General features: G+C 31.6%; 1 protein-coding gene across 1 annotated transcript; it reads right to left on the reverse strand.

Annotated features, from left to right (window-relative positions):
* Nucleotides 1-631: 631 nt before the first annotated feature.
* Nucleotides 632-6475, reverse strand: LOC105950093 (mitogen-activated protein kinase kinase kinase 3). Its single transcript, XM_012973410.2, has 11 exons — nucleotides 5678-6475; nucleotides 4708-5031; nucleotides 3920-4007; nucleotides 3768-3830; nucleotides 3513-3673; nucleotides 2914-2989; nucleotides 2606-2665; nucleotides 2391-2498; nucleotides 2046-2282; nucleotides 1732-1823; nucleotides 632-1161 (listed from the first exon to the last, which is right to left on the reverse strand). Exons 1-11 carry the CDS (start codon nucleotides 6112-6114, stop codon nucleotides 882-884), a joined length of 1926 nt encoding a protein of 641 aa, XP_012828864.2. The 5' UTR covers nucleotides 6115-6475; the 3' UTR covers nucleotides 632-881.
* Between the last annotated feature and the right edge of the window lie 15343 nt (nucleotides 6476-21818).

A 21818-nucleotide genomic window follows, 5' to 3' on the forward strand; every position in this document is an offset into this window, starting at 1 on the left:
AAAAATTAGAGGTCATTTTTTTTATTTTGAATTCTTTTATTATAATTTCTAATAATATTAAAAAGAAAATACATGGCTCAAGCTCGAGCTCGCGAAAACAGCCAAGCTCGGCTCGTTTGCACCCCTAGTCTTAAGCTATACGAGCTACGTACTGTCTTAAATTAACATAGTTTTAATTTAATTTTTGAATAGAAAAACAACATAAATTATTATTTATAAAGCGGATAAATAACGGGACAATTACACTTTTTATTCCTCAAGTTTGCGTTGGTATCGTATTTGCCCCATGTTCACAAAAAAACACATTCGGTCCCAAATGTTTCAATATATGACACTGTTTGTCATTTCCGTCAATTTACCGTTAGTTTATCAGCTAAGCGAGTTATGGACACATGCTTATTCCGTAAGTACTCACAGTAAATTGACGGAAAAGACCAAAACTGTTAAATTATTAAAACATGAAGAACTAAATATATTTTTTTTCTAAATACGGGGTAGCAAATGTGAATTCAATGTAAACTGGAGGGGCGAAAAGTGTAATTTTCCCAATAAATAACAGTTTAAAAGAAAGTAAAGTGTAATTGTCACATGGAGGGGAACTTCATTTAAAATATTAAAAAAAAAAACATAATTAACCAGTAATCATAGTCTCATTATTAGCAATATTAGCCCATCTATATTTACAAGAAGATCTATCTAGGGAAAAAATTAAAAAGTAATCACATATAGTAATTTATCCATCTTGCTTCACCGAATCCTACTAAATATTTTCAGAAATAAACAAAAAGAAAAAGGCAATACAGAACAATGTCGAACAAATTCTTTAATTAGCTCGTGAAATTCTCGAGAACGGGGGGTATTTCTGTAATTATATTTTTTTTTTACGGGCCCGACAGCTGGGTTCTAATGGGTGATCTAGCATGCGTTTGAGCTCCAAAATGCGGGATTTCGGGCCATGGATCAGCACCCGTTCTTGAATTGGGCCTCAACGGAAATAAGGAGTGATCGTTGTAGTTATTATTATTATGACCGTTTTGCCCAACAGAAGCATAAGAGGGGTGCGGAGGAGAGAGAAAGAAGTTTCTGTATGCTGCTCCGTCGCTTCGTAGTGGGCTCGACGAGGGCGAAACGGGCAATGACGCAATTGTTCTTGCATTGTCCCTATAAAATAAAGAAACAATTAATGTTTCAGTTTCACACAGTTAAAATGTAACGATTTAAGCAATCTTATGTTTTTATTGCATTCAGCACCGATGTGTTTACTCTAATTGTTGAAAAAAAGCAACTTATTATTAATATTTGCAAACATACCCTATGATTCAATTTTTTTTAGAAAATTGGTCCTAAAAGACCCCCATTTAGGGGGGTTGTATGCTAAAAAAACGAATCATATGGGCGTGTTTGCTAATATTAATAACACATGGGAGTTTTTAGCAATTCGATGGAACACTGAGATTATTGCATTCAGCACCCCGGTGTTTACTCTAATTGTTAAAAGACTCCCCGTGTTATTAATAATTAGCAAGCATCCCTATTCAATTTTTTTTAGCGAACTACCAACTAAAACATCTTCGTTTAGGGGGTTGTATCCTAAAAAAATGCATCATAAGGGGGTGTTTGCTAATACAAATAACATGAGGAGTTTTTTAGCAATTCGATATAACACAGGGGGGGTACTAAATGTAATAAACTTAATGTAATAAATTAGTACGGTAGAATGCATATTAGTACCTCGGGCTTAATAATGTCCTCGATGCTGCCGATCTTGAAGTATCTTCGAAAGAACTGTTGCTCGTTCTATTGGATCGCAACTCTAAAGCAGTCTGCCATGAAAATAAATACGAAAAAATATAAAGAGTCGACTTCTTTAGGCAAACGTCGGTTACATTTTTCTCCAATTATTATTTCCGATTTTCATAATATATGTCATACAAAAAAGATGAGATTTTATTAATGAAAAGTCGAGCCTTTATTTTATGAGAAAATGCAGACAATAAATAAATTGGATTAAAAAATGCAAAAAAAAAATAAAAATAACAAATTACCGGGGTGCGGCTTCCATCAAAGGCACGAGGAAATGCTTCGCGGGTTAAATTGACGTTGGTTGCCCTCACTATAATTTGGTTTCTAACGAAAGGGTGAGTCAGTAATTGTGCTGCAGTGGGCCTAGCAGATGGTTCCCTCTGCAAACATAGCCTTATGAAACTTTTCGCATCGGCAGATAAGTGATCCGGAATCTCCGGAGCATCTTTGCTGTTACCGATTTTAAATATAGCAGCAACCTATTTAAGAAAAAAAAAAAAAAAAAAGGAGGTTAGTATTTATGATAGCAATTTCGATTAGACGAACTTGGCGTTAATGAATTAAGTAAAAATGTGTAACTAACTAACCCCTTCGTATTGGCTCCAAGGTGGTCTTGAAGTTGCCATTTCAAGAACCGTACATCCTAAGCTCCATATATCCACCGGAAGGCTGTATCCATTTGTGTTCATTACAACCTAAGAGTCAAAAATATTAAATTAAATTAAATAATGTAATTAAAAAAAAAAAAAAAAAAAAACCCATAATGGATATGCATTATTTAAGTTTGTTCGAGAGAGCAAACCTCAGGTGCCATCCAGTAAGGACTTCCTTTGAAAGACAGCATCGAAGAACATGAAGCAATCTGTAAAATTAAAAGGGAGTTACAAAAGAGTAGGATTTCTTAGTCTAATATATATAAAAATAAATAAAAGTGGCGATTTGTTTTCTATTAAATATTTAATTTTGTGAATTTAAGTGATTGTATAGAAAATGAGTATAGTCTACATTTACATTTCTTAGAATATTTAAATTTTGGTAAAAAACTAATCTTGACCACAAGATAACTATGTATATTCAGTATAGAACTACAATAAAGTTTAGAATACATACGTGTTTAGCCATGCCAAAATCAGCAAGCTTTATTTCACCGTTCGGATCAACTAAAATATTTGCTCCTTTGATATCTCTGCGAGAAAAAAAAGATGACACGTAAGTACATATTTTCGATTACCAGAAGAAAAATAATAAAAATAAAGGGTAAATTACAGCCAGCTCCTGAGGTAAGGTCAAATTACGAAAACACCCCTCATGTTTGGGTAATTACGACCACCCCTCTCAACTATGAATCTTCTTACACGTCCACCCTTATGGTGTCAGATTACACATAATCTTCAAGAGTTCGTGGAATATTCTCTAGTATGTACTCGTGTTGTGCAAACATGCAGTTTCTAATACACCACAATCTGATATTTACAAATTCTTTTTTCAAAATGTGGAACTCGAATGGGGTAAGACGGGTACGAACTGGAGAATATTCTACATAATTTAGAAGATTCCCCTAAATTTAAAACTGCAAGGGTGGACGTGTAAGAAGAATCATAGCTGAGGGGTGATTGTAATTACCCAAATAGGAGGGGGGTTTCGTAATTTGACCTTACCTCAGGGGGTTGGCTGTAATTTACCCTAAAATAAAATAACAAATGTCAGACCTGTGCACTGTATCTCGTCCGTGCAAATAAGCAAGTCCAGAAAGAATCTGACGTGTGTAATTTTGTATAACGGGCTCTCCAAACGCTCCATATTCTTGCAATAATTTGTGGATCGAACCACCCGAAACATACTCTAAATAAACCGATAATCTTTCTTCACTCTGTAAAACGGGTATTTTTGCTTAGTTAGTTACTCGATAATGGATATATTATTAGCATAGTACTGGAACCGAACGAAGTGAAATTAACTCGTACCAGCTCACTTCCGTAATACTGAACAATGTTTGCATGCGAGAGCTGACTCAGCAAAGTTATCTCCTGTTGAAATTAACCGAAAATACGTCAAAATTTTAAAGATAATAATCAAAAGACGGAAGATTTAAATTTTTATCGTTGAGTAAGAGCACCTGGTTCAGCTGCTTGAGACTTTCTTTCGATGATCGATCGTCTGAGACGACTTTAACTTCTTTTATTGCACACATTTGCCCGTTTTCACTGCAAACCAAGAAACAAACTATAACTTGGCCCCAAAAAAGAAAAGGGTAAAGAAGTAAATTTGTACGGGCCAAGTTCACCAGTAATCCTTACTACCAACATATTAAGCCTCGTTTGAGGATTTAGGATAGGACTTGATAGACAATACAATCAGATCTCGTTTAGGACTCGTTTGGGAATAAGGATAGGATAGACAATATAATCAAGGTGTATCAAATTTAAGGGCAAATTACGGCCACCCCCCTGAGGTAAGGCCAAATTACTGAAAAACACCTCTTGATTGGGTAATTACAGCCAACCCCTTCCTTTTAAATATTTTTACATCAAAATTTATGTAATTCGGTTATTTACCGAACCAAATCGTATATTCATTTTGGTAAAAGGTATGAAATGTTGACGTACCGAAATTTCGGTTCGGTTTTACCAATATAACATCCCTAAATTTACCTCTGGAGGGGTATTTTCGTAAGATAATACATAGTTGAGGGGGTGGCTGTAATTACCCAAACACGAGGGGGGTTTTCGTAATTTGACCATAAGCCAGGGGGTGGCCGTAATTTGCCCCAAATTTAATAAACCTAATGGAACGATATTGAGTCGAACTTCAACCCCTATCGTAAACACGGAATAATTACAACGTAGAAATTCAAATACACAATTTCTTTTTTTACGAGCAACTACGAAATGTGCGATTTCTCACCAGTTAAAGCCGAGGTAAACGTGCCCGAAAGTGCCCCTCCCTAAAAGCTTTCCTTTTCGCCATTTGGAAGAATGAATAAACGAGCATTCCATTCTTCCGGGACTTCTCGGGGTGGGCAGCGCAGAAGGGCTGGCTGGAGCAGAACCGGGCGGAAGGGGCAGCCTATGACATTCATTCCTTCCTTCTTCGAGTTTCGGGCAATCCAAATGAATACCGCCGCCACCTACGCGTGCATGACGTGGCGACGTGGCGCTCGTGGTGCACCTCGATCCTCGGCCCGGGCTTCGTAGGGACGGACTTAATCTGTTGTTATCCACCTGTCCTCTGCGAAAAATGAGCGTAAATTTAATGTTAACAACGTTTAACTTTAGTGACAACTTTTTTTTTTTCTACGTGTCACAGATATACCGAGTTCTGATCGATATAACTGCAAAATCCATATACAATATAGTGAAAGTGATAATGGGAATCCAAAAAACCAGCAAGATCATTCGGTTGACTAATCAAGAAATCTCCGATTTACAATTCATTTTTTAAAAGCAAGAATATATGTAAATTTGTGTCGAAGAGGAAGCTACGTATAAATGTTCATTTCTTATAGAACATATCTAAAATTTGCAGAAGAGAAGTAAAAGCTAACCAGAAAACCGAAAACCACATATCTAAAGTGTATCACATTTTATATTGCAATAGCTATGAAGCACACAAAATTCACCGGAGGTGAGTTGAAAGCAAATTGCAAATGAAAAAAGCCCTAATACGCAATTATCGAGTTCGGATCAATGCAAACTGCAAATTCAAAATACAGCACAGTTTGAAAATGATAATCAACAAATCAGAGTAACTCAATTTTGTTTTAATTCAACTTATGAAGCCAGAAAAAAACACAATTGGTTGACTAATCAAGAAACCCCCAATTTATAATTCGATTAAAAATCAAAAAAATCGGAAATCAGGAAGAGAAAAAAACCTAATCGGAGGATGATCAAAAGTGATATGGGGCTGGTCTTCAGACGACCCGGATGAGCTGACACTGGAAACCGAACCCGATCCGGTACCGAACCCGAAACCCGAAACCTGACCCTGCAGATCGCTATTCGGCGATTCCAGAGGCCGAGGTAAAGGGTGTCCTCTATCCAAAGACGAAGCCGAATCGAAGCCGGAAAACCCGGTCGAGATTCCTCCTACGGCGGAGAAATCTCTGCTCTTTCTCGGCGAATTCGCCGACGGCGGCGGCGGCGGCGGCAGGAGGACCTCGTCAAAGCTCCTTGCTTTACTCTCTTTCCGATTTCCGGTTTCTTTCTCTCTCTTCCTTTCATTCTTCAGTGAAGAAGACTTTGCGGAATTCTCGGACTTGGGTTCTGAATCTTTGCTCCGCCCAGATATTTTATCCCACCAAGCTGGCATTTTTGTTTTTCTTTTTTTAGCCGAGGAAATGAAAATTGAAAAAAGCTACATATAAACAGATAAACAGATTTTGTATGTATGTATGTATCTATTTGTAAAATCGGAGAAGATAAAAATGGAAAGAAAAGGAAATCGGAGCTGGGGTTTGTGGGGTTGAATTTATAAGAGGGGAGGAAGAAGAGGCGAAGAAGGCAAGTTGGAGAAAAGATCCCTTCAATATTGAGAGTTTTGTATGTATCTATGTGTGTGTATATATGTGTGTAATGTGTAATAAATTATGTATGTATAGTTGTTTGTGAGTGTGACTTTATTTTATTACAAGTGGGACTGTGGGGGTGGGAGTAGAGTATTTGTATTATCTGCTTCACTTTTTAGATTTATAAATAAAATAAATTAATTAAATAAAATAAATTAATTAATTAATAAAATAAATAGATAAATAAAATGAGAGTGAAGAACAGCTAAGCCAGTTGGGGGACGGCAGGTGGTAGTTGGATCAACCAGCTGCTGCTGACGTGGCATGCTTCATTCTATTGAGGCATAACCGTGTAAACAAATCGGGTCGAGATTGAAGCAAGTTTATTTTGATTCTATAAAAAAAAAATTAAGTTAGCGTTTTTCGATTGGTTTGATAAGCAATTGAGTCGAACTCGAACGAATTTTAATCAAGTCAATCATGAATTGAGCTCGAGAACTTAATTATTTGTACATGTTTTTTAATCGAGCTTGAGTTTGAGCCGAGTTTTATAACTTATCGAACGAAAATATGTGTTCTTATTTGGTTTATCATGCTAACAAATCGAGGTCAAACAAGCTTTTAAACAACGATTTTCAAATAAAGAATCGAGTAGATTGATCTGGTTTCCAGCCATACATAACCGTGAAGATTGTAATGAAATTTTCGATTTTTCTCCTAATTCTCGATCAAATCAATTTTGAAACAATATTTTTCATTCAAAATTTCAAAAATTTCGATATGTGTTTTTTCCGAATTTATTTGGTTTGTAATTGAAATATACTATGAGATCTTATTTCCAATCTATTTCCAAAAATAATTCCAATAGGTTCCAAAAACAATTTCGAAAAATACATTTATAATATCGATTTTATTATGTAATGTATTTTATTACACGTGAATAAAAAAAAATCAGAGTTTTCAATTTCGTCGATTCGAATTCAAATTTTGGATCTTGGGACATATTTTTTAGTCGCAATTTACAAATTCCGATTCCCAAGTTTTCCAAAATATTTTTGAACAAAATCAAATTATTTTTTCACTTCCGAAAAAAATTCCTTCGAAAATACTATCTCCAATCTCCACGTCAATATATAGATGTTGTTTTATTGTAATATTTCTTACATTATTTATGTGTTAATATCAGTGTTCTAAAAATCGGCCGAGGCGGCCGATTAATCGGTCTCGAAGGCGGAGGCGGTCCAAAACCTTTACGATTTTAGTGTAAAGGTTTGAAAAATCGGTTTTTTGCCTGTGAGGCGGTTTTAGGCGGTCTGAGGCGGTCAAACCTTTAAGGCGGGTCAAGCTCGGTGGCAAAAATCGGTCAAAAATCGGTTAAAAATCGTTTTTTTTTTTCTTTTTTTTTTCTTTTCTTTTTATAATTCAAAATAAAAGTTGGATTTTAATAAAAGAAAATATGAGTTTATGCCTTATTTTGTTTATGTTAATTGTTATTGTTAAAGAACTAATGATGTATGTCAGCAATATTCAAGAATAAATGTTAATTCAAAAATTTTGCTTTTTTATTTATATTTTATAAGGATATTTATGTATTATGATCTTATAATTATTAAATTTTTATTATGTTATTAGGATATATACGTGATTGAGATATAACTATGTTTAAATATTTTTTTATATATGTTTGGAGTATTTATAAATAATATTTAGAAATATATTATATTAAATTTTAAAAACCGATTTATTTCCGATTTATCACCGCCGCACCGACTAATCGTGAGTCGGTGCCTGACCGACTTGGACCCGATTACCGCATTTTACAACCTTAGTTAATATATATTACACACAGTAAGTGTGTGGCTGCGTGCGTGTAGGATATATATAGTGTGTAAGTAATATTTACGTGTGTGTCGGTAAAATGCATGCACTTGACTTGGTTGGGGGAAAGTGGTGTGCGACTCGCCTACCCCTAATATTGCTCATTTATATATTATAAAAATAAAAACTTAAATACTTATTCAATTATTTGTTTAATTTATTTATTTTATTTTGTTAAATATATAACTTCAACATATTCCTAAACTCGACTGACAACCTAATTGCTAAACTATATAAAAATTATTGCATCTGGAAAAATAAATGTATAGATAATTGCAATCATTACACAGAATCCTGATCATATGATTGAAATTAATGATCTGAAGTTTATCATTGAGCCCCCACACAAACCCTTAAAATAATTATTAAAATAAAAATAAATTAATTGAAAGTTTAAATTAGATTAAAAATACGACCAAGTTTGACACTTTAATGTTAAGGAGATAAACTTTTTGTTAATGGTTTAGGTGATATTTAGTGGAAAGTGGAAACATGATATTATTGGTGGTTGTGTTGTTTATTACATAATATACAAATGAATCAATCAATTTGAATTAAATTAAAGTATATTTCTCTCATTTAAAATTAAATAAAATGAAAACTAACTCCATTTTTATCAAATTTTTGAACCATAGGTCACATGTTATTAGAATTTCAAATCCTCAATTTAGTTATCATTTAGTTAAGGGTCGTCTAGGATACGAGTGGAGTTGTACAATTCGGACCACAAAAGACTGAATCTGGCTAGTAGATAATATTTTAAACATAATTATAATCTTTTATTTTAGGGTAAATTACAACCACCGCTGAGGTATGGTTAAATTACGAAAACGTCCTCCTATTTGGGTAATTACAACCACCCCTCAACCATAAATTTTCTTACACGTCCATCATTACGGTTTCAAATTTAGTGGAATCTTCTAGATTATATGGAACATTCTCAATTTTGGACCCGTTTTATCCTATTCGAGTTCCACATTTTGAAGCTAGATGATCATAAGATATGTTTTTTGGCATATATATATATATATATATATATATATATATATATATATATATATATATATATATATTGTGGTGCAACAGAAACTGTATTTTTGCACAAAACGAGTACAAACTAAAGAACATTTCACGGAATCTAAAATATGATGTTGAATTTGACGCTGTAAAAGTAGAGATGTAAAAAGATTCATAGTTGAGGGGCGTAGATGTAAATATCCAAAATAATTTTTTTTTTTAATTTTTGACCATACCTTAGGGGTGGTTGTAATTTACCCTTTATTTTAAGTACGAACCAGTAGGACCCTCGTTTGGTTGCCAAGATAAGATTAGCCTAAATAAGATTAAATAATCTAATGAAACTCAATTATATTATTGGACCTTAGAATCTAAGATCCAATAAAAAAACATGCCTAGAAGGAAAGATAATCCATGACAACATAATATTTGCGGGTCGACCCGGCAAATTATTGTGTATAGCAAACATCATACAAAATCCAACTATTTAGTTAATTACGACTAATCTTCCCAACCAAATGATGCGTTTTAACAATATAGTGCGGTCCAGTTAATTTAATATTTATGGTCACAGGTTAAAAAACATATTCCAAATCAACAAGTCAAACCACAATGCAAAGCAATTTGCAGGTTAAACAGCAAATACCATATATTGGAAAACAAATAAACACTTTAAACAAGAATGATGAGTGCTACAGTTTCAACCGTATAAAATCTGATTTTGATTAATTAGGCCAAAAACATATAAAGTTAAATCATGGACTAGAATCAAATCTAAAAAAAGCAAAAACAAATCCAACATACATCTGAGAAAAAAAATAATTAAATATATTTTATTAAGGTTTCTATTGATGAACAATATAACTTTATTTCCCTACACACATTAACTATATTAAACACAATTAGATAAGAACTTGTGCAATCCATGAATTATAGATAAATAAACAAAAATTAAATTAAAACCGTACTCCTTAATTTTCTTGTTTTTATTTTTTTCACAGAAAAGAGAGATAAATATCATTGATTATTTATATTTTTTTAGAGGAAAGATCGACGATGATGAAAAAAACAATTACGGAGATTAAGGTTAGACAATTAGTGAAACAATAAGTTGTATTAGAAAATTTTCATTGAATATGATTTTAAAATTTAATTTATTATTAACTTCTAAATTATTTATTTTCTAATTACATTTTTAACTTCAATTAAAAAGGATTTTTATGTTATTTTACTTGTAACCTAAAGTTCATAACTTTTTTTTTTTTACTGCATACACACCTACTAATTCTACATGGCGCATTTTTATTAGTTGATGACGGTTCGACGAGTACAACTCTCTCGAACCACACACAACCCCTTAAGTTAAATGTAGTAATCGACAAATTAATTCCTTTTAACTAGTAGTAGTGTAATTATTTTTTTCTTTATAAACATAAGTACAATCAACCCTAGAAACATAACCAATGAGCATATAACCCTCAAATAGAAAGATTTTATGTGCAATTATATGGTTTGACATTTGCAGCTATTTTATTAAAACTTTTGGAAGCAGATTGACTTGTTTAGATATGATTATTGTGATTTATAATTCCTTCATTAATTATAAAAATAGTCAACTGCATCTATAATTTTATTATTTTCAAAAGACAATTAATTATTATCGTCCTAATCAAAATGTCAATCAGATAAATATTTCTTAGAATAGGGTTCTAATAATTGTCAACTATTTCACATGTTTAAACTTTAAATCCACACATGTCAAAATTCAAGATTTTCCTACTAGCAATTATCATGATTTCCCTTTTAAAATGAGCCCATAAAGAGTTGGCTTGCTTCTAAGCTATGCAGCAGGTATGTATGAAAATCCAACGGAATGGATCAAATATGGTTTTTTTCGGAATTTTTTTAATCTTTTCGGAAATAAAAATAGGTTTCAATTTCCGTTCTAAAATAATTGGAATACAAAAATTCGTTCCAATTTTTGAATGCCTCGGAATCAAAATTTGGATATAATCGAAATTTTCACAATATTTTTCTATCTTTTTTAGCCAAAAGGTGAATGGGGATGCAAAGTGCCAAAAAAATTGAGATTCAAAGGTTGCATTCTGTCATTATTTCAATTCAAGGGTGCAAAGGACCGTACCACTAGCATATAATTGGAGGGTGGAAAGTGCCAATTACCCGTTGTTTGTCCCATAGTTTCACCAACTTATTCACACATTTGAAAATGATATTCTCTGAATCTTCAACACATGATTTATATTCCATGTTTTCAAAATTCCATATTAATTTAATCAAACAGAAGTCAATTTCATTGTTTACAGTCAATTAACAATTTGCTTATGTAAAGTAGATGATGTAATAAAAAGAGAAAGTGTGTTGTTCTCTTAATATTTTGATTATATAAATTAGGGTTAAATACTATTTACACCTTTATACTATAATATTGGTAACAATTACTCCTTTAAAGTTACAAATGTAACGCTTACCTTTCTCATTAATGAATTTAATGGTAAAACTTTGACTCGCAGTCCCCGCCAAGATCAAGTTGCATATTCTGGAATTGTCCAGGGCTCGGGGCTCCCTTGACAATTCATACGCTCGGGATATTCTCCGAGATCATCGCCCCCTGGCGTTTCTCTCGGAAACGAGGGCTACACACCAACTAATTTAAAAAGTAAATAAAAAATGGAATCCCAATGGTGTGAGTGTGGACAAGATTTGTTACTCGAATAATCATATCGATGAAGAGGTTTATGAGCAATGTTTTTAAAACTGGACAGGACATAGAACAAGACGACAAATTGGGTCGCGGTTGGACCGGTTCAACCGGGTTTTTGATTTACTCTATTCTTAATTATTTATATGTAAATTTAATGTGATGTTCATTTAAATATACACTCAAAAAATATATTAATTATTAAATATCAACCAAAAACTCCTATTCAGCCCATTAATCATCAACAATAAATTTAAAATTTAAATAGAATGAATCTTACAACATAATAACTTACCTGTATATATACCTTGTATTAGATTTGTAATTTCTAATAACAATTAATTAAATAATACAATAAAAATTGCACTAAGAGCTCTATATAGACTACGATGTATACCTCAAAACCCTAATGTTTTTTTTTTCCACAAACCTAGAACTGGCCGGTTTTTTACCGGTTTTTTTTTCCGGTTCACAACATCTGACTCGGGTTTTCGACATCTTCGGGTTTTATACTTGAACCGGACCGGACGAGGTGCCGGGTCGCGGTTTAACCGGTTGAACCGGCCGGTCCAATTATGAAAACATGATTTTAATCAATGTTGTCGGAACCGGACTGGATCGGCCGGTCCGACCGGTTCAATCGGGACCCGGTGATGGCGCGGTCCGGTTCGACACTAAGAACCGGAAAAGTCAAAAACCGGGGTCAGTTAATTTGGACCCGGAAAGGAGCCGGTTGAACCACGAAAAACCGCCGATTGAACCGCGAAAACCGCCGGTTGAAGCGCGAAAACCGCCGGTTGAACCAATTGAAAACCGGGTTAAACCGGATTCAATATCAAAACATAAAGGGAACAGATTAAACGGAGGGGGAATAATGTGGTTTTCCGATTTGCTGCAGCTTTAGTGAAAGATTTGATTATGTGTATTTAGTTTGGAAGCGGAAGCACCATTGTTGAATGGAATGAAAAAGAGGCAAAAGATGAAGAGACGGCACAAAGAACTAAATTAGGGTTTGGGTGAGTAATTTATATTGATTCTATTATTAAATAATTAATTATCATTTATATTGTAGAATTAATTTTCTTTGTGTTTCAAGTATGATTATATAATTAATAAATAAAATAAAGAATCAATTTTATGTTGATAGTTAAGGATCAAAATATGTTTTATTTATATTAAGATAATCAATTTAAAATTATAAATAAATAATTTAAAATTAAAAAACCCTGGTCGACCCCGGTTGAACCGGTCCAACCGTGACCCGAATGTATAGCCGGTTTCGTGTCCGGTCCGATTCTGAAAACATTGGTTTTAATAAAATCTTTACTTCTTAGAACTAAAATAAGAAAATATTGTATATTATTAACTAATCATATATTCCTCAAAAAAAAAAAAAAAAAAAAAAAAAAAAAAAAAAAAAAAAACTAATCATACACGGTTGGTTTTCTTATTTTTCGATCGTACGATGTTAGCAAATTGTGAACAATACTGCACGGGATGGGACTAGCTTCATCAGTATTTAAATCAAACAATTTTCAGATATATATAACATATACACATGTGATTGAAGTAAAAAGAAAAAAAAAACTATCTTTATTAACTTAAATATTTATTGAATTCTAAAAAATATAAAATTTGAACACATAAGAACTTGCAATATATACTATTAAACATAGTGTCTCGTCATACCATTGGGAGGATTTGAATCCGCTAGGTATATACCATCGGGATATGCAACCCAAGTGCACACCCCATGGGACAAGTACTCGTAGGACAATCGACACTGTAAACATCAAAAGTTTTACTTTTCCTGTTCCAAGAAAGATTACAAAAGGACAAAGTGCGGATCCCGGAGTCGAAGTCCCAATGAAAATCTTGATTCAATGCAAGCACTTGATTCTCGAGATCCCTATCGCCTGATTTGCAATGCACATTCAAGTATGGCGTATTTGGAGGAAGCTTACTAACCACGTGAATCGTAACACCAAAAGGGTCCGTTACCACCATTGATCGGAGAAGGAGAGTTAAAAGGATGAAAACTTGTGAAAATTGCTTGCGAGGAAACATGATGATTTAATTTCTTTTTCAACTTTTGGACTTTGATATATATTAGAGATTAAATTATGAGCGGATCAGCTGATATTTAATATAAATCGGATTCCACTAATTTTTTGACATGTGGCACTCTTAATCTTAACTCTTAATAAATCAGGTTTTCTTCTTCTTCTTCTTCTTCTTCTTCTTCTTCTTCTTCTTCTTCTTCTTCTTCTTCTTCTTTTTTCTTTTCCAATTATTAGAATCGTAATTATATTTTATTTAAACTATCCAGGTGTCAATCATTCTATGACATCCAATTTTCCTATTAAAACAGGCCATGCGGTCTAAATTTGCACCCTATATATTATTATGATATAATTTTGTGTGTTTATCTTGGGTTTAATTTATAGATGTTTGGTACCGTCAAATTTGCACCCTATATATTATTATGATATAATTTTGTGTGTTTATCTTGGGTTTAATTTATGTAGATGTTTGGTACCGTCGAATATATGGCAAACAATCAAATATTGTAATATTGGTAAAAGTCACAAAGTGTAATTACTATTATGCCCCTACATTATTAATATTAAACTTAAATATTTTTCTTTCTCACTTTCAATTTCCAGACCCGTGTCAATCCGGGATGCTTTTTGTTCAAGTTCGAACTTGGGTCTTGTGGGTCTTCCAGGGACCCACAAATTTGGCCCAAAAATGCTTCGAATGAGAATCAAACTTGGGTCGACGGCATACTTACAGAAACTATAAACCACTGGGCTCATTTCATACTTGCGATAATAATACAAATAAATATATAATACAATTATAATGTAAACTGATTATAATTGTTATATAAACAATGTTAAATAAATTATTAATTGTCGTATTTATTATTATTCAATAATTTTAATTAATATTAAGAAATTTAATATATTAAACTTTAACAAATGTAATGAACCGCGGTTCAACTTTCTCAAACATCTATCATTACTTATATTCAATATTAATAATATATATTTATAATATATATGAATGCATGACTTAATACTTAGTTTAATCAAATAGTAGCATTATGAATGATTATGCTCAACTCCTTTTAATTCTTAAATTTTATTTATAATTTTGAATCTATTGACATCAATTATTGGCAAGAACATATTGAAATTGTTGATTATTTTATACAGGAAAATCATTGAAAACTAGTAGTACACCCGTGCAATGCACGTGGTATTAATTGCTAAAGTAAATATTTAATAGTAAAAAAGTTTTCGGAATATTCAGATCAATTGTTCATATGTAATACAAAAAAGTATAAATTACAAAAAAAAAAAAAAAAAAAAAAATTGTATGGTTTAAGTGATGAAATAAATCGTAATAAATGAAAAAAACTAAATATCGAAGGTCTTAATTTCCGCATACTAAGAATGAATATATCGTTGGCCCCAAACATGTACAACCATAATGGCATATGAACGTTAAAAATTTGAATTTTATCCAAACAATCAGTGTTATGTTATTTGATACCAACCGCTCTAAACGCAGGCAACAAATCCAATACAGTTCAACTCATCTGCATATTTTGTACAGTGATCATACAAAATAGGTAAAAGATAATGTTTAATGATATAAAATCAATATAAAAAAATTACCTTCATGAAAAAAAGTGAGTGGAGTCCATAGCAAGTTTGTAGTACAATTAAAACAAACCTACAAATGAGGAATAATTAAACATATAAGTAATAGTAAATAAAGATTGTTATTTAATATTGTATAAAATTTTATATAGTATAACCTTCATATACGCTGAAAAACTTCCTTCTCATACTCATATTAATATTAATATTAATATAAATACTAATATTAATACTCATACTAATACTTACTAATACTCGTACTTATACGGATATTGTATTGATATTCATACTAATACTCACTGATACTCGTACTTATACGCATATTGATATTGATACTGATACTCATATTGATATTGATATTGATACTGATATTAATACTAATACTGGTACTGATAATAATAACTATACTAATATCGATACTAATATTAATACAGTAGAACCTCGATAAATTAATACCCGATAAATTAATAATCTCGCTTAAATAATATTTTTTCTTGGTCCCGACTCGGGGACAACGTGATAAATTAATAATTCTAAAAAAATGACTATATTCTAAAAAATGTTAAATTTTAACATCATCCATAATAACTTGCAATACATACTACCCGACACATTGTCTCGTCGTACCGTTGGGAGGATATGAATCCGCTAGGTATATACCATCGGCATACGCAACCCAAGTGCACACCCCATTGGGACAAGTACTCGTAGGCCAATCGACACTGTAAACATCAAAAGTTTTACTTTTCCCGTTCCACGAAAGATTACAAAAGTATAAAGTGCGGAACCCGAAAGTCCCAATGAAAATCTTGATTCGATGCAAGCACTTGATTCCCGAGATAAATATCGCCCGATTTGCAATGCACATTCAAGTATGGCGTATTCGGAGGAAGCTTACTAACCACGTGAACCATGACATCGAAAGGGTCCGTTACCGCCATTTATCGGAGAAGGAGAGTTAAAAGGATGAAAACTTGTGAAAATTGCTTGCGTGAAAACATGATGATTTAATTTCTTTTTCAACTTTTGGACTTTGATATATGTTAGAGATTAAATTCTGAGCGAATTAGCCGAAATTTAATGTAAATCGAATTTCACTAATTTTTTGACATGTGGCACTCTTAAGTCTTAATTAGGGGTGGAAATCGGACGGATCGGATCGGAAAAGACCGGTTCAGAAAAATTCCGAATTTTTTCGGAACTACAATATCAGTTCCGATTCCGATTCCGAAAATTTCGGAATCATAAAATGAGATCCGATTCAAAAAATTTCGGAAATTTCAGAATTTTGAGTTGGTTTTTTTGATTGGGTTGATAAGCAATTGAATCGAGCTCGAACGAATTTTAATGAAGTGGGTCACGAATTGAGCTCGAGAACTTAATTATTTGTACATATTTTCATTTTTTTAGAGCTAAAGACACTTTGCACCCTGAAGTATAGCATATGTAACATTCTCCCTTAAAGTATCATTTATAACACAACATCAAATATTTTATAGTTTAAAATTAAACTATAATAAACATAACAATCTAATAATTACTGGATCATAAAAATTGAAAAACAACTAAAATTAAATTATTGGAAAAAAATTAAAAAGTAATATATATTGTATAATAATGAACTAAAATATATTTTAAGAAATTAATGAACTAAAATAAATTTAAACACTTAAAGATTACTATTAATTATGCATTGATTTCTAAAAAAATATCGATGTGAATATATTCGATTAATTGCTCCAATAACAATCATATGTTATTTATTAAATATGTACCCTACAGTACAAGATAATATTTTTATATATTAAAATATTGCATTTTTTAAACCGAGATATAGCTATTTTAGCTATATAATTTAATTATTCTTTTAGTTATTATTTTAAATAAATAAAAATTTAAGGTATTAGGATTTAAAATACATATTGAATTGAGCTTAACGGGGTAAGTGTTACAAATGATCCGTTAGGGGTAAGTGTTACAGAGGATATACATTAGGGGTGTAAACTGTATTTAACCATTTTTTTTTAATCGAGCTTGAGTTTGAGTCGAGTTTTATAACTTATCGAACGAAAATATTTGTAGTTATTTGGTTCATTATGTCAATGTATCGAGATCAAGCGAGATTTTAATTAATGAACAATTTTGGAATCAAATGTTGAGTAGATTGGTCTGGTTTTCAGTCCTACATAATTGCAAAGATTGTAATGAAATTTTCATTTTTCTCCTAATTTTCGATCAAATCAGTTTTGGAACAGTATTTTTGTTCCAAATTTTGAAGATTTCGATATATGGTTTTTTCAAATTTATTTGGTTCACATATATGAGATTTCATTTCCAACTATTTCCGAAAATAATTCCATTAGGTTCCAAAAGCAATTTCGAAAACTATGTTTTTTTATTGTAATATTTCTTACATTATTTATGTGTGAATCAGTGAATATGTATTACACACAGTAAGTGTGTGGCTGCGTGGGTGTAGGATATATATAGTGTGTGTAATGTTTACGTGTGTGTCGGTAAATGCATGCACTTGACTTGGTTGTGGGAAAGTGGTGTGCGACTCGCCTATCCCTAATATTGCTCATTTATATATTAAAAAAAAACTTAAATACTTATTCAATTATTTGTTTAATTTATTTATTTTATTTTGTTAAATATAACTTCAACATATTCCTAAACTCGACTGACAACCTAATTACTAAACTATATAAAAAATATTGCATATAGAAAAAGAAATGTATAGATAATTGCAATCATTATACAGAATCCTGATCACATGATTGAAATTAATGATATGAAGTTTATCATTGAGCCCGCACACAAACTCTTAAAATAATTATTAAATAAAAATAAATAAATTAAAAGTTTAAGTTAGATTAAAAATGCCAAATTTGAGATAAACTTTTTGTTAATGATTTAGGTGATATTTAGTGGAAAGTGGAAACATGGTATTGGTGGTTGTGTTGTTTACATAGTATACAAATGAATCATTCAATTTGAATTAAATTAAGGGAAAATTCAACTTTCCCCCTTTACTTTAGCTCGGTATCACTTTAACCCCTTTATTCTTGATTGTATCGATTTGCCCCCATGTACTTGAAAAATTGTCTCAATGTAGCTATCACCGTTAGTTTTCAGACGTTTGATCTTAACACCGATCTAAGTCTGAAAATTTACAAAAAAAGCCACCTCTTCTAATTTAAATAATATTAAAAATAATAAAATAATTCAAGATAACGAGAAAACGTAGTCCACGACGCCAGTTGGACCAACCACAATTTACTTTTTTTTTTTTTTTTTTATTATTTTTTAATAATTATTTAAAGTGGGAGATGTGGCATTTTCTGAAATTTTCTGACTTAGATGAAATTGTGTTAACGTCAAAGGTCTGAGAACTAACGGCAGAAGCAACATTGAGACAATTTTTCCAAGTGCACGAGGCAAATCGATGCAATCGAAAGTCGAAGAGAGGAAAAAAATACCGACCTAAAATACAAAGAGGGAAAATGAAATTTACCCTTAAATTAAAGTATAGTACTCTGTGTTAAAGTACAAGAGGTCATTTAAAATTAAATAAAATGAAAACTAGCTCCATTTTTCTGCAATTTTTTTAACCATATGTCACTTGTTATTAGAATTTCAAATTCTCAATTTGTTATCATTTAGTTATCATTTAGTTGAGGGTCGTCTAGGATACGAGTGGAGTTGTACAATTAGGATCATAGACGACTTAATTTGGCTTCTTGGTACTATTTAAAACATAATTATAATCATTAATTTTAAGTACGATTCAATACGACGGAGTACGACCCTAATAATTTATAAATTTAGTTAATTTAAAAATATAGTGCGATTCAATTACACGTACTATATTTCCTTAATATTTATGGTTACAGGTTAAAAAACATATTCCAAATCAACAAGTCAAACCACAATGCAAAGCAATTTGCAGGTTAAACAACAAATACCATATATTGGAAAACAAATAAATACTTTAAACAAGAATGATGAGTGGAATCGTTTCAAATGTCACTGGTAGAAAATTTGTCTTTCACCATGAAATTTTTTGCAAGTGTAAAAATCAGCAATAAAAAGTACTTTTTATTATGAAATAATTTTGAGGTCGTAGTAAATGCTATGATTTATTGTAGTAAAAAAGTATTTGGAACGGCCATTTACCATAGCAAACTTTTTGTCATGCCTATATATGCTACGGGGCAAATTCGTAGCAAATACGTGGCAAAAGCCTTTTTACTACGAATTTGATACCTTTTACTATGGTTAATGGTCGTAGTAAAAAGCCATTTTTCTAGTAGTGCGTATAAAATCTAATTTTGATTAATTAGGCCAAAAACATACAAAATTAAATCATGGACTAGAATCAAATCTAAAAAAGGAAAAACAAATCCACCATACATCTGGAAAAAAATAATTAAATATATTTAATTGTGTCGATAATGCAACCTGCTTATATTTCATTAAGATTTCTATTGAGGAACAATATGACTTTATTGCCCTACACACAGTAACTATATTAAACATGTACAATTAGATAAGAACTTGTGCAATCCATGAATTATAGATAAACAAACGAAAATTAAATTAAAACCGTACTCAATTTTCTTGTTTTCCCTTTTTTCACATAAAAAGAGAGACTGTACCTTAACTTGATCATGAGTGATGGAGGAAAAAATCATTGATGGTTTTTATTTTTCTAGAGGAAAGATCGAACGATGATGAGAAAAACGATTAGGGAGAATTAGGGTTAAACAATTAGTGAAACAATAAGTTGTATTAGAAAATTTTCACTTAATATGATTTTAAATTTTAGTTTATAATTAACTTTTACATTATTGATTTTCTAATTACATTTTTAAATTCAATTAAAAAGGATTTTTATGTTATTTTACTTATCACCTAGAGTTCGTAACTTTTTTTTTTTTTTACTGCATACATACCTAGTAATTCTAGGGATGGCAACGGGTCGGTTCTGGGCCGGGTTTGCCTAAACCCAAGACCCGACCCACGGAAATTATATAAACCCAAGACCCGCCCCAACCCGCTTTAGCTTAGACCCAGACCCGCCCCAACCCAGACCCTAACTAAACGGTTCTGACCCGCCAGACCCGCTAGACCCATTAACATATAAAAGTTTAATATTTTTTTAACTTCCATAACATTTTGCTTGTATATTTTTACGAAATAATCTCAATACTAAAATACAATATTTTAAAAAATCTCCAAGTGACATAACATGAACAATAAAATTACAATTAATTATATTTAACTTCGATAATAAGTAAAATTCAAAATACAAGACAATTAGCGGTGGTCGACAAGTGATAAATATTACTCACGAGAAATGAGATTCGAAAAATAAAACAGTGAAAATAGGTAAATGAGAATAGACAAGATGTAAACTGATAGTTTGATAACTGAAACCCGAACTTATATATATATATATATATATATATATATATATATATATATATATATATATATATATATATATATATATATATATATATATATATATATATATATATATATATATATATATATATATATATATATATATATATATATATATATATATATATATATATATATACGGGTCGGTTCTGGGTCCGGTTCTAGAAACTTAAACCCATTACCCGACCCAGAACCATTTAGCTGACCCAGACCCGCCCCAAACGGGTCGGTTCCGGGTCCAAGGCCCGCCAAACCCGTACCCATTGCCATCCCTAACTAATTCTACATGGCGCATTTTTATTAGTTGATTAGAGCAACTCCAACGGAGGTACTAAATGAAGTATCAAACTAAAAAACTACCACTTTGATACTCCAAAATTAAAAAATCATCCTCCAATGGAGGCATTAAAGTGAGAATTATTTTGATATTCAACCACCCCGAGGTGCAAAAATACACCCTGAAAAATGAGGTATAAAAAATATAATCATTCCGTCAACCTATCACTATTTGACACGGGGCATTTAATAATATAATTATTCATATATTTAAAATTTGATAATCTATTTGGTACTTGTAGTTGGAGTGAATTTTTTTTCTAAAAGTATCAAAATATTATATCAAGTATCAAATGAATGTTTAATGCTCCATTTTGATATCTCCCCATTGGAGTTGCTCTTACGGTTCGACAAGTACAACTCTCTCGAACCCTACTATACACAACCCTTATAAGTTAAATACCGTCATTGACAA

Source organism: Erythranthe guttata, chromosome 12 (genome assembly GCF_056151865.1).
Source record: "Erythranthe guttata isolate IM_541 chromosome 12, IM_541, whole genome shotgun sequence".
Lineage (NCBI taxonomy): Eukaryota > Viridiplantae > Streptophyta > Magnoliopsida > Lamiales > Phrymaceae > Erythranthe > Erythranthe guttata.